The following is a 14,100-nucleotide window of genomic DNA, read 5'->3' on the forward strand; positions in this document are numbered from 1 at the left end:
TGCCGAGAATCGTCATGGTAATTGGTTGAATTTTCTGTTAATTTGTTGAAGATTTTGCTGTTAATTAAATTGTGTTAATTTGCTGCAACGTTTTTCTGAATTATGGTTAAATAGGGACAATAGCACCTGGATTACAAAAATGCCTAAAATTAAGTAAAACAAACTAACATGATATCTAAAATGGTGACCAAACATAAACATCAAAATAATATATATATATATATATATATATATATACATATTCAAACTGTAAAACATAGCACCTGGATTACAATAGCATACAATGATTCACCAAGTTTTTCCCATCACAAATGTCAAAACCTCATCAATGCGGTGAGGAAATTAAAAAAGGAAGAAGACGAAATAAAAGCGAAAAAAGGAACAGGATATTGTGAACCCCATTCAAGAGGGAAGTGCAGTATTAGGGCACATTATCCTAATCAATAATCAGATGTGTTTGTCCACCGTTGAAAACGGTAAACAACAAAAAGGATAAAACGATAATATATATATATATATATATATATATTCTCAAATCTCTCAAAGTGGTACTGTTTCATAATATTGGTAGCATCAATGGCTTTTTCCTTATTATCTTGTTTTCTCTTTGATTTTCTAGATAACAAAGTCACCAATATTAGTGATTAATTTGTGGTAAAATTTTATTTTCTTTGGTCATACCAAATTAGTCATTGGGGTGAATTAAACTATTATAGACTTGAAATGGCTATACTTTGTGATAGAATATAACAAACTATATTAGTATGTGCAATTCTGCCAATTTAAATCGGAATAATATTAAGATGGAAACAGCATATAAATTTAAATAAGTTCGAGAACACACATAACTTTATTAGTAAAATCTATTAGCATGGTAACAAATACTCATGATTAAGTTTTATCTTCAACAATGCAGCTTAAGATTAAAAAGATAGAAAATTAAGGAAATAACAAGAAGAAAGAAAGAAAAACAAAAGGGTACTCATTAAGATTACCTAAATCTGAAAAATCATAATATGCTTTAACATAAAGTAATATGTAATAAAGATCAATTATATTATTCCACCAAAAAAAATTGAAGATCAATTATATTAATAGTTAGAGAATTTTTTTTGTGTTCTTTTTTTTTTTTTAGAATACCGATATTTCATGCTTATCAGTTATCAAATCTGTATTACTTTTTCAATCTAATTTGACTTTTAATCAGATTTAATATATATCTGACGGTTAATAAATAGAGAACACTAATATTTTAAAAAAAGAAAACACAGAGAAAATTGCCGGCTTGACTAAAGGGATAAACAAAGTGAATATTAGGTGGCAACATTGGTAGTTAGTGACAAATTTTGGCTGAGAATTCCCTACTTTTATTTTCTTTTTCTTCTTCTTGTTTTTTTTCCCCTACTTTGTAGGGTCCGCCTTCAAATGTCAATGGTTAGGCACATGATTTCATCAACAAATCCGACCAATTAATCTTTTATTATTCTAAACCCCCAAAACAACAAATAAAAAATGGTAAAAAACGAAAAACAAAAAAAAAAACAAAAAGTCGCATATATTTTTATTTGTGGGGAACGTTTGGGCACTTAGACATACATATAAGGCTAGAGTTCGAGCTGTCAATTTGGAATTGATTCAAGTAATTAGAAAAATGACTAATTGAATTTATTATTAAGAAATACTAACGACGCTTTTTCTATCACTTTTTTTGTCATTTTCTGTATTTATTATTTAACATGTTCACTTTATTATCTCATTTTATGTTAAAATAATAGATTATTCTTATTGGTGCTCCTGAACTTTGGGGTCATTCTCAGTTTACCTCATGAACTTTAAAAACTCTAATTTTACTTCTTGAATTTTGAATTGTTCTCACTTAATATATGTTCTTGTAATTTCTATTAAAATTAGACGGAAAAAGAAGAGGTTAAGTGTGATCATGTGATTTTTATATGTTTCTTTTTAATGTAAATTCAAGCAGAAGACCACGTGACTGTATTATTTTTTTTTAATCTATTTTTAACAAAAATTACTACAGTAAAAATAATTCAAAATTCATAATATAAAATAAGAGTTTTTAAAATTTAAGGATAAATTAAAAATGCTTATAAAATTTAAAGAGTATCAGTGATAATGATCTTTAAATAATAATATATCATATTATTAAAACTTACATATTATAAATATTAAAGATAATAAAAAAAATAATAAAAAAATTACACTAACCTTTCTCTTTATTATTTGTTTCAAGATCCCAATGCGGGACACTCATTACAACTTTTTCTTTCAATTTTGCACTTGTTTCTTTTCTCTTCGAATGTTTGGCCTCTGCACTTGAACTTTTTTGGTCTTTTTCTGTTGGCATTACTCTTTTACAGTTGTTGGTCACTCATGTCAAATCATGCAGTATCATTTCCCTGGTCACTCTAACACTTCAATTGGTTTTGTGATCCTTTTCTTGTATTTTTTAGTTCTAGAACAAAAATTTTGAAATTAATAACTAAAAATTGTAGTTAAAAAACCTCTACAGTTGTAATATATGGTTAAATCATGTTTTAAAAGTTAAAATTTACAAAGACGTGCTTGGTTTGCTAGTTGAAAACAAAAGAATGAATATTTCTTTCCAAGGAGTATGAGCATTTTGAGAACATGAAAATAAAAACATCTCCATCTTGTTTTTTTTTTTTAATTTTTTAATTTTTAATATATATATATATATTGTGGTGGACCTCTCAAAAACATGGGTGAATACTGGAAACAAGATCAGATTGTTTTCCATTTCCTTTAAAATGTTGATGCATTTTTTTCACAAGATAATATTATGTAATATTAATTATTATTATTATTATTATTATTATTATTATTATTATTGTTATCTACTGAGTAATGCATAATAGCTAAAAGTTTACTACAACCTTAATCCTTAGAAAAATGTAGCTACTTCTCACACAGTGCAAGTAGAGTCAATCTTCTAACATGTATTTTGCTGATTAAAGAAGTTTTTGAATTCTCTTTGTTTGATGAAGTTTTATGGAAGAAGGTTTTCAAGTGAGCTAAGTCAAATTTGGACCAAAATGATTTTTGTTAACATTTTATATAAATGCGCAGCCCCTAATTTGACAAACCATAATACTTGACTTGAGAAACATTATAATTTATATATACATAAAATATAAATATATGAACCAGATAGGGATTCGAATTTCTAACTATAGACCTCAAGCAATCACATTTATTTACAATTTTGACTAATAAAGAATATATAAATGTATATATTTGGACTTGTTTACAATCCTCTTAAATGTATATATTTGGACTTGTTTACAGTCCTCTTTTTCATGAATGCGTAGAAGTACCGTAACATGACATTTGATTAATGTAATAGTAACGTTATAGAAATGTAACATCAATTTTGAAGAGCTTATCACGTAATATATAGTAACGTGGAAATATAGTTCTCCTAATAGGACGGTGGTGAAAACCATTTATTGAGAATTATCATATAATAAGAATTGTGGTCCCTTCTAAAAATAATAATAATAATAAATCACACATATAAGAAAAATGCTGGCATCACTTTTTTATGTCACTCTCTTTGTCACTCACTGCATTTATTGTTTAACATGTAGACTCCACTAACATGATATATTATTATTTAAATAGAAAATAATATAATAGAATCTACATGTCAAATAATGAATGCAATGAATGACAGAAACAATGGTGTTAGCATTTCTTATATAATAATTTGCAATCGCGCCCAATTTGGAAAAGTTAAAATTACCAGTTGTGGTATACAATGTCACTTTTTTCTTTCTCTAATTACAACAAAGAGGTAAAATTAATTTGAAATCCAGACAAACCCGTTTGGTTCGTTAATTCGAGTTTTTAATTCGAGTTGAAATGTGATGTTATGTGAGAGTTTTTTATTGTAACAAAAAAATTAGATGTGACTGTTTCTGAGAGCTTTTTATTGTAACAAAACTTGAATTTTAAACTCGAATCAGTGAAAAGAACGGGTGAATTCTTTTGCAACATAACTTGTCATTTATGTAGATGTATCTGGTGCAACATTTTTTTCTCTTTTTGTATGTGAAGATGCAGACCAGTCAAATATATATATAGACTAGGTCCGCCAAAGTGAATCTAGTTACTTTATTTATGTAGCTTAGAAAAGGCAAAAAGTGGATAGTGATCAGTAAATACAACCTGGAATAGGGACGTAATTGCAAGTTAATAAATGTAATCTTGTTGGATTTTAGGTCCCTGAGATTAGAGGCAATGGGTGTGGAAGATTGAAGACCACTAACATCCCATGTTACACCTTAACAAGGTTTATGAATATATATATATATTCATGAATAGGCAAACAGTTTTTATTTTATTTTATTTTTTGTTTTCACGACAACAAATAACTATAATCACAAACCAGATCATTGAAAACTTAATTAAGTGATTAAAACAACATTACCTCCTAAAGGTTAAAAAGGACATGTCCTACTTAAAAGTTCCTTTCTTTTTGTTTAGTTTATTGTCCATATTTTATTATGAATATGCTCCGCTAAAAAGTATATCTACTTCCTCCTATTAATCCATAAACCTATAAGCATATGTACTATTTTATTTATTTATTTATTTTGTTTTACTTGTTAATTTAATAAAAAAAAGATTTTAATTAATTATGAATAATGTTTGCAAAAGCATCAAATTCGTACTAACCAAAGTTCTTCTTTTGAGTCTACCTTTAAAATTAATCAACATGCACATGCACAATTTATCAATATATAAGCACACGTACCAAAAAAAATCAGATGACTCGTTCACTTCACTGATTTAAGTTTAGAATTTGAGTTGAGATGTGACTTTATGTGAGAGTTTTTTACTGTAGCAAAAAGTTAGATGTGATTGTTTGTGAGAGCTTTTTATTATAAAAAAACTTAAATTTTAAACTCGAATCAACAAAGTGAACGAGACCATAATCTTTTTTTAATAGCTAGAGAACAAAAAGGGGAATAGTATTCAGGCCAGGTTAACATGATTGTGTTTTATGGTGTCAAGTCAACGAAAATCAGGCAACCTAGAAATATTTGACACTAGCAGTCTAGCACACAATTGTAGGGAATATGTGCAAGAAATGATCAAAACCTCTTTTTTTTTTTTTTAATCCTATTTCAAAAGTCGTATCTTCAATTTTTTTTATTTGTATATTTTCTCAGTATATCATTGTTTTACCCTAGATAAAGAGTCAATTTAATCGTTGTATAACTCTTAACGAAATGGGTCCGTTTAGTTCACTAATTCAAGTTTTAATTTAAGTTGAAATGTGATTTTATGTGAGAGCTTTTTACTGTAACAAAAAAATTAGATGTGACTGTTCCTGAGAGCTTTTTACTGTAACAAAACTCGAATTCTAAACTCGAATCGGCGAAATGAACAGGATTTGTCCATTGACCCCAAACATGATTTATAGAAAAAAATTAAGTAAAAAAAGAGTTGTTGCTTTCTTCTTTTTTCTAGTTCCATAGGTCCCTAAACTTTCAAATTCTTGGCACTTGGGTATTCAAATTTGAAATTTAGCTTGGTTCCCAAACTTGTAGAATGCATGCTACCACAGGTCCTTTTGTTTTTTTAATTATTTTGAATTTTTGAAACTTTGTAGTATTTTGCTTTGAAGTGAATGGAAATTTAAAGATGTATTTTTTTTAAAGAGAATTCAAGATGTAAAATTAGAAGGTTATTGTACTTGTTTTTTTTATTAATATATATATATATAGTTGTATTGCATAAAACGTGCAAAAAATTAAAAAAAATACTATAACTCAAATCAAATCAAATATTTTTTGGCATAAAAATTTTCGGGAAATTTTTGGTAAAAATATCGGAAGCAACCAAAACAAAATCTTATCAGAATTTTCCGAAATACAAATATGTAAAATCAGTTGCGGTGTCATATTTTGTCAAGGTCATGAAAATTTGTTTTAATTATGTCAGTATGTGAAGTCTAATACAATTTAATTATTATTATTTTTAATACAATACAAGACTAAGGGGTTGTTTGGTTGGAGGATTCGTACCTCGATTCGAATCATGATTCATGATTCGTTACAATATTTTCTCTCATAAAAAATACACGTAAATCGAAAATGATTTTAATTCATGAACCAAACGTCTCCTAAATCCGCACCCTCTGTATTTTGAAGTTGGCCGCTTAATAACTTAAATCTTACATTCTGTATGTGCCCAAAAGTTGTATACAAATAAGAGAACACAATAGTTAGTATTTTTTGGGAAAGATTCACTAGTATACAGATTCCAGAGAAAAAAAAAATAGCTGCAATTGAACATTAGGAAAAAGCATAGTTGTTACACACATCAAATGTTACAACATAGATTTTGCAAGCAAATGAATAAAATGGTCTCCAATTGCTTATGTTCACTAGCTGTGAAACCTTAGAGACTCCTTTTACACTGATCTACATCAGAGAGCCCGGGCAACGGATTTGAACTCGTTCAAGCAAGACTGAAGAACTTTCTGACGTTTTTGAAGCGACTGCCGTTCATTCTGCAATACGTCGATCGCGCTAGGTGCAACAAACATGTCCATGAATTTCTCATCATTCACGGCAAACAAATCCAAACCGAATGCCAGCACAAGCCGATCCCGGCTGCTCAAGTAGGAGGTGGGGAAAAAAAAAACAATGAGCTTGAAGCTCTCATACCAATTGAAGAAAAAGATTTTGAACACATCAATTACATGTTAATAAAGTTGGCTTTTTCCTAAGAATATGTTGAAAGTTGAAATAATTAAAGTGAACATTTTGAGGCGGGTTTGTTAAGTACTTGCTTCAATTATAGGAGAAATTAACTGTATAGTGCTGCACCTATAAGCTGTAAAGAAAGGAAGATTCCACTACAAGAATGACTCCTTTACAAAAATGGACAAAATAGTGGAAGACTACAAACATGAAGAACAAGAAACTTTAACCCTTTAAGGCTTGCAGTGGAAAGTAACAGGCAATAGTATACAACTGAGAAAGAGAGAGAGAGAGAAATGGAATCAAGGACTTGTATATTTTCAGTGAATGACTCAGCTTTGTGAACGTGAAACTTTAAGAGATCAAAAGAAGCTTACCATGGTGTTAAGAATCCAGAATTTAGAGCTGATGTCACGTTTCTCTCCACAAGAACCCCACGTATCCGTGAAAAATGCTGTGCAGCCGAAGAACAAATTTCTGCATAAGCCGAGCTTGATCTTGCCCCACCATCCCGGTTTCCAAACAAAAGGCCGCCATTTGAAATTTTCATGTGATCAGGATTTCTACCAAGGCCTGTCATTCTCGAAACCCGCTTTCTTGCTCCGATGTCAACACCGTTTCCAAGCTCTTTAGCCCCACCATGCATTATATCACATGGCTGATCAGGTGATGGGGTCTCAGGCACAGTCATTTGGCTCTCCTTCAGAGCTTCTCTAGCTTCTGCAGCTTTCCCTGGAGTAGTCTGCAGAGCACTCTTTTCTGGAGGCCTGTTCTCCTGATCTCTCATTGCATCATCCTGAGCCGATGCCCCACCATCGGACAGTTCGAGTGAAAACAAACCAGCCGAGCCTGGGTTGGATTTGTAAATATATGCTGCACTAGATCCAAAACCCCCTTGAAATTCATTTTCATAACAGACCAATGAATATGGGCTTGTTACTGAATCAAGGTGATGCCTAACTAGTTCCTTGCACTGCTTAGCAAGATCCTTCATAAACCGACTGTAAGCATGCCTTAAAGCTGCATGAAAACCAACATAACCATCCATATTCCCTGGTTTGTTTCCATCTGTAGAGTCAACAAACAGATCATAGTTTTGTGATCAGAAAAAATGGAAACAACATACTGCATTACCAAGAATTAGAGCCAATATGAAAGTTATTGGAGAGGCAAATGATGAGCAGTTAGTTTAGTTGAGGATTTGAATTATTAGTATCGAAGTGGTCAATCACACCTCCCTCCGCAGAAAATAAAACGTTTTCTTCCACACGAAGAAAAGATTGATGTTGGAATCTTACCTTATCATCTGACCATGGATACCGCAAAGGATTATAAGTTACACCAGTAACATAATTGGTCTAAGAGGAAACTAGTAGTTAAATGTACACATACATGATAAACCCAATAAACATTTGAAAATCATATGTAACCAAATTCAACAATGTACTCGTTTACTGATAATAATATATATTATATATGTGCATATATTTTGGCCAATGAAGTAAAATCAGCTAAAAGAGGGAAGAGAAAGTAGTCTAAGTAGAATTGTGTTACGTAAATGAAATAAATTAGGGGTTTTAATAGCTTAGTCAAGAATTTTATTTGAAAAAGAAGGATCATTGAATGTGTGTTCTTTTCACAACTCAAAATCACAGAGATTCCCAAGAACAAAAGCAAGCCTGAGATTCCCTTGAGTTGTGAAAAGAACAAGGCCTGAGATTCTTACATTCCGTGTCACGGTCGCGATTTCTTTCTAGGGCGAGATCAAAGAGATTCCCTAAAACAAAAGCAAGCCGATCACAAGCAGTATCTAGAAGAGGCGCAAGCCATGATCTCGCAGCCGCACGTGCAATTTCTGCCGCTGCCTGCGTTGCTCCTGTACCCCCACCTCGGCTAGCATGGGCAAGTAATATATTTGCAACCTGTTAAAAAGACAACCAGAAATTTACCAGCTAACACATCATCAAAATCAACTATTTCCTTCTAAATTACTTGACCAGTATTCATACCTTCTCCCTGGATACTGGGGGGCATTCAATAGAATAAGCAGCACACCGAAATTCATGCATTACCCTTTCAAATGCAGCTCCCCCATATAGCCGAAGAGTAGCATTAGGAGGCTTTACATCTTCAGTAACACCCGGCCAAGCCCCAATACTACTTTCATATTGTTCCTCGGCTGTCGTTTTTCCCCACTGCTCTGGAGCAGGATCTGCTGCTCCATCAATCAGTGCTCCCTTCACCAATAAGAAAGAATAAAGACCATTTTGAATCAATTAAACATGTTATGCATCAAACTTTCTCAAGCACCGAATATAAAATACAACTCATGAAACTGAATCTCAGATTAGATGTTACACCATTTTCAATAATCTTTTTTTTTTTCTTTCATAGAAATGTTTCCGAGTTAAAAGAGGTGATGATTTATAGGTGACATACTGCAAGAGGCACGGGAAGAGTTAAGAATGGTCTTATTTTCCCTCTTTTTAGAACTTTTGAAAATATCATTTTATTTGGTGCGAGGAGGTTATCGTGCTCCCAATGAAAAGAAAGACATCTTTAAAGTTATATGATTTGTAATGGTATCACATTATTTTCTTACCACGTGATTGCTTATAGAAGCAGCATACAACATTGCAAATCTCCTAAGCTGAGCAACATCAGAAGTGGCCTGTATTTTGGAGTCCATTCTGGCAAGTTCAATACTGACTTCACTGCAGCGCTGCTCAAGCAACGCAAGTGTTGCTGGTGCAGCTTCTTTGTATCTCTTTTGAAGTTCAGACTCTAAATATTCTCTCAGACGACCAAAACCAATATATGGCTTAAACTTTTCTTCATCAAATCCTCCCTTGACACCTTCACGCAGATGACGAAGGACTTCTGTGTCGACTTGAGATATTTGCCGACGAAATTCATCATTTGAAATGGTGTTCCGATCCTTAGGTAGTGCAACAAAATATGGGTGAATGTTGTCGCCGAGGTAACCACTTACACTTAAATATCGATCCACTTCCCATCGGTCAGTAAACTCCTACATTTCAAACATCTGCCCATCAAAATCTACTATAGCGGAAATCATTTATGCTAGAATCACTACGCCGAACAATTTTCTTGACTGATTTTATCACTTACTAATGAATAATCGTTCCAAAACTGTCACTAAGATAACTAACCATTTGGTTCATAGCTGCGAATCACATTTCAAACCTTTTTGCTACAGTGGTCTCTCACAAAAAATTTGAATTTCTATTTAAACTTTCAATTCAAATCTACGGACCAAATGGCCGTAAGACTACTGCAAATAGCAAACAGCTAAACTTACTTCAATCTAGTAAAAAAAACAAAAAATCATTTTCTTATCTATCTTATATGATGTACTTGGATAAATTTATACCTTGAGACGATTATCAAATTTCGATACAACGATCATAGTGCGCCTAAAAGCCGGGTCAATGTCACGAATGGCATCCAGCCATAGTGATGAGCACCACTCCACGCTACTTTGTTGAAGAAACAATAGGATGCGATGCGGAGGGCTACCCAATGACTTAACCATCGAAAGAATTTCATCAGGCGTATTTTCAGGTTCTCCCTTCTTTGCCTGCCAACAACAATTTAAATATTTTACTTGTAAGATCAAAAAATCCCCACAGAAAACCAGGGCTTCTAATACCATGTTAAATAACCAACCAATATCAAAGACTACGTTAAAACAAAATGTACAGGATTGAGTCTGAGAGATTTACATTCCAAATTTGTACCCCCAAAAAAAAAAAAAAATCTCACCTTGAGAACAAAACCTGGAGTGTCAATGATGGTGAGGTTAGGACAATGTGCATATTCAGCTCTCATCACAATTGGCTTGGAAGAAACTGCAGTTTTAGTTTTCTTTAAAAGCGCGTCAGTTCGAGACTTTATGATGTCTGCAATAGCAGAAGCCAGAATAACTGGACTACCATATTCTTCAGAATCCTCCTCCTGCTCATACCAGTTTAAAAGCCAACAATTTTTGTGATTCTACTATAAACTCAAGAAGGCACAATAATATAAGTGTACAACATGTATGTGACAAATCTCACAATAAAAATAAGTTTTTTAGTTAAATTGAAGATCCCAATTGTTTGAAATTCGCAAAACCAGAAAAACAAGGCGATTGTGATTTTTTAACTGTATTCTCCAAATGCAATCCTACCAAATGAGACCACTTTAACCAAGTAGATTAAAAGCGCATGCGTCATAGAAACATAAGACTCAAGGCAAAAAAAAAAAAAAAATGGTTCACTCCATTTTTTCCCTTTGACCTAGGTTCAATTACCAAAACGAGACGAACACTTCCAAACTCATGTTTTCGGTTTTCCCCAGTTTAATGAAACCCAATTCCATTAGAAATCCAAAACCAAACAACAGGTTAGTTTTCATCTTTGTCCATCATCTACTCTATTTTTTTTTTTTTAGCTGAATAATCATCTCCTCTATTCAGTTTAACATCATGTGGAACTGGGAAAGCTTGTACTTCAACTAAATTCAATAATTTTAATAATAATAATAATAATACACACATACTTGAACCAAATAACAAAATCGAATTAGTGTAAATAATTTGTGGAAATTTGATATAAATGTCAAAGAAAAAACTCTTAATAAAATTAAAATCCCGATCAAGAAATCAACAATCAGAGCCAAAAAAAAAAAAACAGAGAGAGAAATCCAAAAAACGAAGCTACGGAATCACACCGCCGAACAGAGCAAGTAAAATCCATAGAAACCCTAAAATTCCCCCCAAAACTCTGTTTACAAATTCACAGCGGAATGGAAAAAATTGCAGATAAAATGAAACAACAGATATCATATAGGGGTTAGGGATAGAAGACCTGGAAGCGGCAGCGAGGTTCGAGAGCGGAGGGGTCGTGGACCATTTGGAGAATGAGTGGACGGCGAGTGCCCATCTCGACCTCGCGGACGTTGAAGCGGAAGCCGAGGAGGGCCTCCAGGAGGGAACTCTTCCCGTCGGACTGCCCGCCCAGCGCCACTATCTCCGGAATCGGCAGCTTCTCGCCGAACGCCACCGCCGCCGCCTGGAGCCGGTTGTAGGCCTCGAAACGAGACTTGGAGGACGAGGAAGAAGAGGAGGAATCGGCCATGGCAGAGGATTGGTGCTGCCGCCTTCTGGAGTGGGATTTGTCTGATGGGGTTTTCGTTGGGGTGGTGAGATAGGCGTTCGTCGCCATTGAAGAGAGAGAGAGAGAGAGAGAGAGAGAGAGAGAGAGAAGGGGAGCGGGGCAGATTTTGAATTCAAAATGGGAAGTGGAGCCGTTGGGGACTGGACATAGGTGGTAGGCTATATCAAGATGATGTCGTATTTAGATATCAAATGTCGTTTCATGATTGCTTGTTGTTTTCCATTTGATGTCGTTCTTGGAGGTTTTACTGTCGTTTTTTGACCTAAAAAAAGCTTACCTTGAAAAACTATGGCCCCGTTCATTTCGCTGATTCGAGTTTAGAATTCGAGTTTTGCTACAGTAAAAAGCTCTCACAAACAATCAAATCTAACTTTTTTGCTACAGTAAAAAGTTCTCACATAAAATCACATCTTAACTCGAATTAAAAACTCGAATCAGCGAACTAAACGGGCCCTATATAATCAAAGTGCTAGGAAAAAAAAATTCATCTGAATAATAAAATTTATTTAGGAAATGTATAATCAACATGTACTCCAATACTTAGTTTCCAATTCATACGGTAATTTGATGGTGTTGATCAATATCACAACCAGTTATACTTATATCTAGTATATCACAAATGTCGTGACCTTACGGTAATAGAATATCGCGGTAGGTTTAAAATCATAAATTTAAGTGCTTGATTATCTTTTCAGAGGTATTAAATGTAAAGATTTGTTTGCTCCATTCTTTTACTTGATTTATAGTGCTTGGTACCGCATCCCCTTAAATCCTAACTGTTAGCACATTAGGCCTCGTTCACTTCGTGGATTCAAATTTTTAATTCGAGTTGAGATGTGACATTTTCTGAGAGCTTTTCACTGTAGCAGAAAAAGTTGATGTGACATTTTCTGAGAACTTTTTACTGTAGCAGAAAAAGTTGATGTGACATTTTCTGAGAACTTTTTACTGTAGAAACTTAAAATTAAAAACTCAAATCGGTGAAATAAACGAGGCCTTAGAATATTTTTATCAGTGTTTGGGGTGCCCCTTCAGTTATGCACACAAAAGCTATACTAATATTGGCCGCCCTCTTTTTGAACTTTTTTCTTTAGCGAAAAAAATAATTATACCTAATATATTTTCTTTGATCTCCTAACTTCCAGTGCTATAATGTTCTTAAATAAATAAATAAACATGATGTCATTAAAGCAAAGTAAAGTCTTCCAATAAGAAAGAAAAAAAAAAGCTAAGTCTTTGCAAATTTCCTCTTATGTTGATTAATTTCAATTAGGTGTATAAATATAAATTGTTGACTTTCAAATGATATGACCTCGTGAACTTTCATGATTTCTTATTACTAACTTAACGATTTGAGGCATAATTGATTGTCTTTTAATTTTCTTAATTACCAAGTGGCTTCTGACCTTTTTTTCTTTCTGCTCAAAAAGGCACTTTGTGATTCACAAACACAAACCCGTGAGTAGATATAGCTTTTCTTTAATGTTTATTTGCAAAATAAACACGTTGTTCATAAAATACAAGACGTGTAACAACTTTTATTATTATTATTATTATTATTATTATTTTGCCGATAGATCAACTTTTTTTAGTAGAATGTTTCTTGGCTTGTTTTAAGCTCAGTTCGGAAATACAGGTGAAGGGAATAGAGAGAATTTCATTGAAAGATTACCAAAATAGTTAAAAATTATTTGATTTCATGAAAGATTGGCCCCGTTTTTTTCGATGATTCGAGTTTTGCTACAGTAAAAAGCTCTCACATAATATCACATCTCAATTCGAATTAAAAACTCGAATTAACGAACCGAACGGGTCCTAAAATAAAGAAATTCTATACAAGTAGTACTCTATTTGGCGTGCTTGTAAAGTCATAAAAGAGCCACAATCGATTCATAAAATTAAGATAAAACTTAGAATTCTTTTAAAAATGCCCTCCATCTTTAGTACACGTTCTTCTATTAATTGACGTGGTAATTATTATTTTTTTTTTTTTGTTGATGTCACAATCCTTACCTGCCTAAATTTTTTTGTTCATATTTGACGACCTTTAGGAGTTATAAATCTAATAAAAAAAAAACACATCAAATCACTTGCATCTTAATACATATAAAACTTTGAGCAAATCACTAGCAACTACGTGCATACATAAGTAATTAAATTTAGCT

General features: G+C 32.8%; 1 protein-coding gene across 1 annotated transcript; it reads right to left on the minus strand.

The window, feature by feature from the left end:
* Window positions 1-6,289: 6,289 nt before the first annotated feature.
* LOC21394584 (dynamin-related protein 5A) lies at window positions 6,290-12,026 on the minus strand. Its single transcript, XM_010092813.2, has 8 exons — window positions 11,627-12,026; window positions 10,542-10,733; window positions 10,150-10,356; window positions 9,358-9,786; window positions 8,765-8,992; window positions 8,482-8,677; window positions 7,133-7,823; window positions 6,290-6,665 (listed from the first exon to the last, which is right to left on the minus strand). The coding sequence occupies exons 1-8, from the start codon at window positions 11,981-11,983 to the stop codon at window positions 6,479-6,481; spliced, it is 2,487 nt and encodes an 828-aa protein (XP_010091115.1). The 5' UTR covers window positions 11,984-12,026; the 3' UTR covers window positions 6,290-6,478.
* Between the last annotated feature and the right edge of the window lie 2,074 nt (window positions 12,027-14,100).

Source organism: Morus notabilis, unplaced genomic scaffold, assembly GCF_000414095.1.
Source record: "Morus notabilis unplaced genomic scaffold, ASM41409v2 Scaffold466, whole genome shotgun sequence".
In the NCBI taxonomy this organism is placed as follows: domain Eukaryota; kingdom Viridiplantae; phylum Streptophyta; class Magnoliopsida; order Rosales; family Moraceae; genus Morus; species Morus notabilis.

Bases quoted from the DNA above. Each gene is read 5' to 3' on its own strand.
- LOC21394584 (XM_010092813.2), bottom strand. From the start codon at position 11,983: ATGGCGACGAACGCCTATCTCACCACCCCAACGAAAACCCCATCAGAC. The intron at 10,357-10,541 runs GTGAGATTTTTT...TGTTGTTGGCAG, and splicing joins CTCCAGGTTTTGTTCTCAAG to GCAAAGAAGGGAGAACCTGA. The intron at 8,993-9,357 runs GTAAGAAAATAA...TTATTGGTGAAG, and splicing joins CTTCTATAAGCAATCACGTG to GGAGCACTGATTGATGGAGC.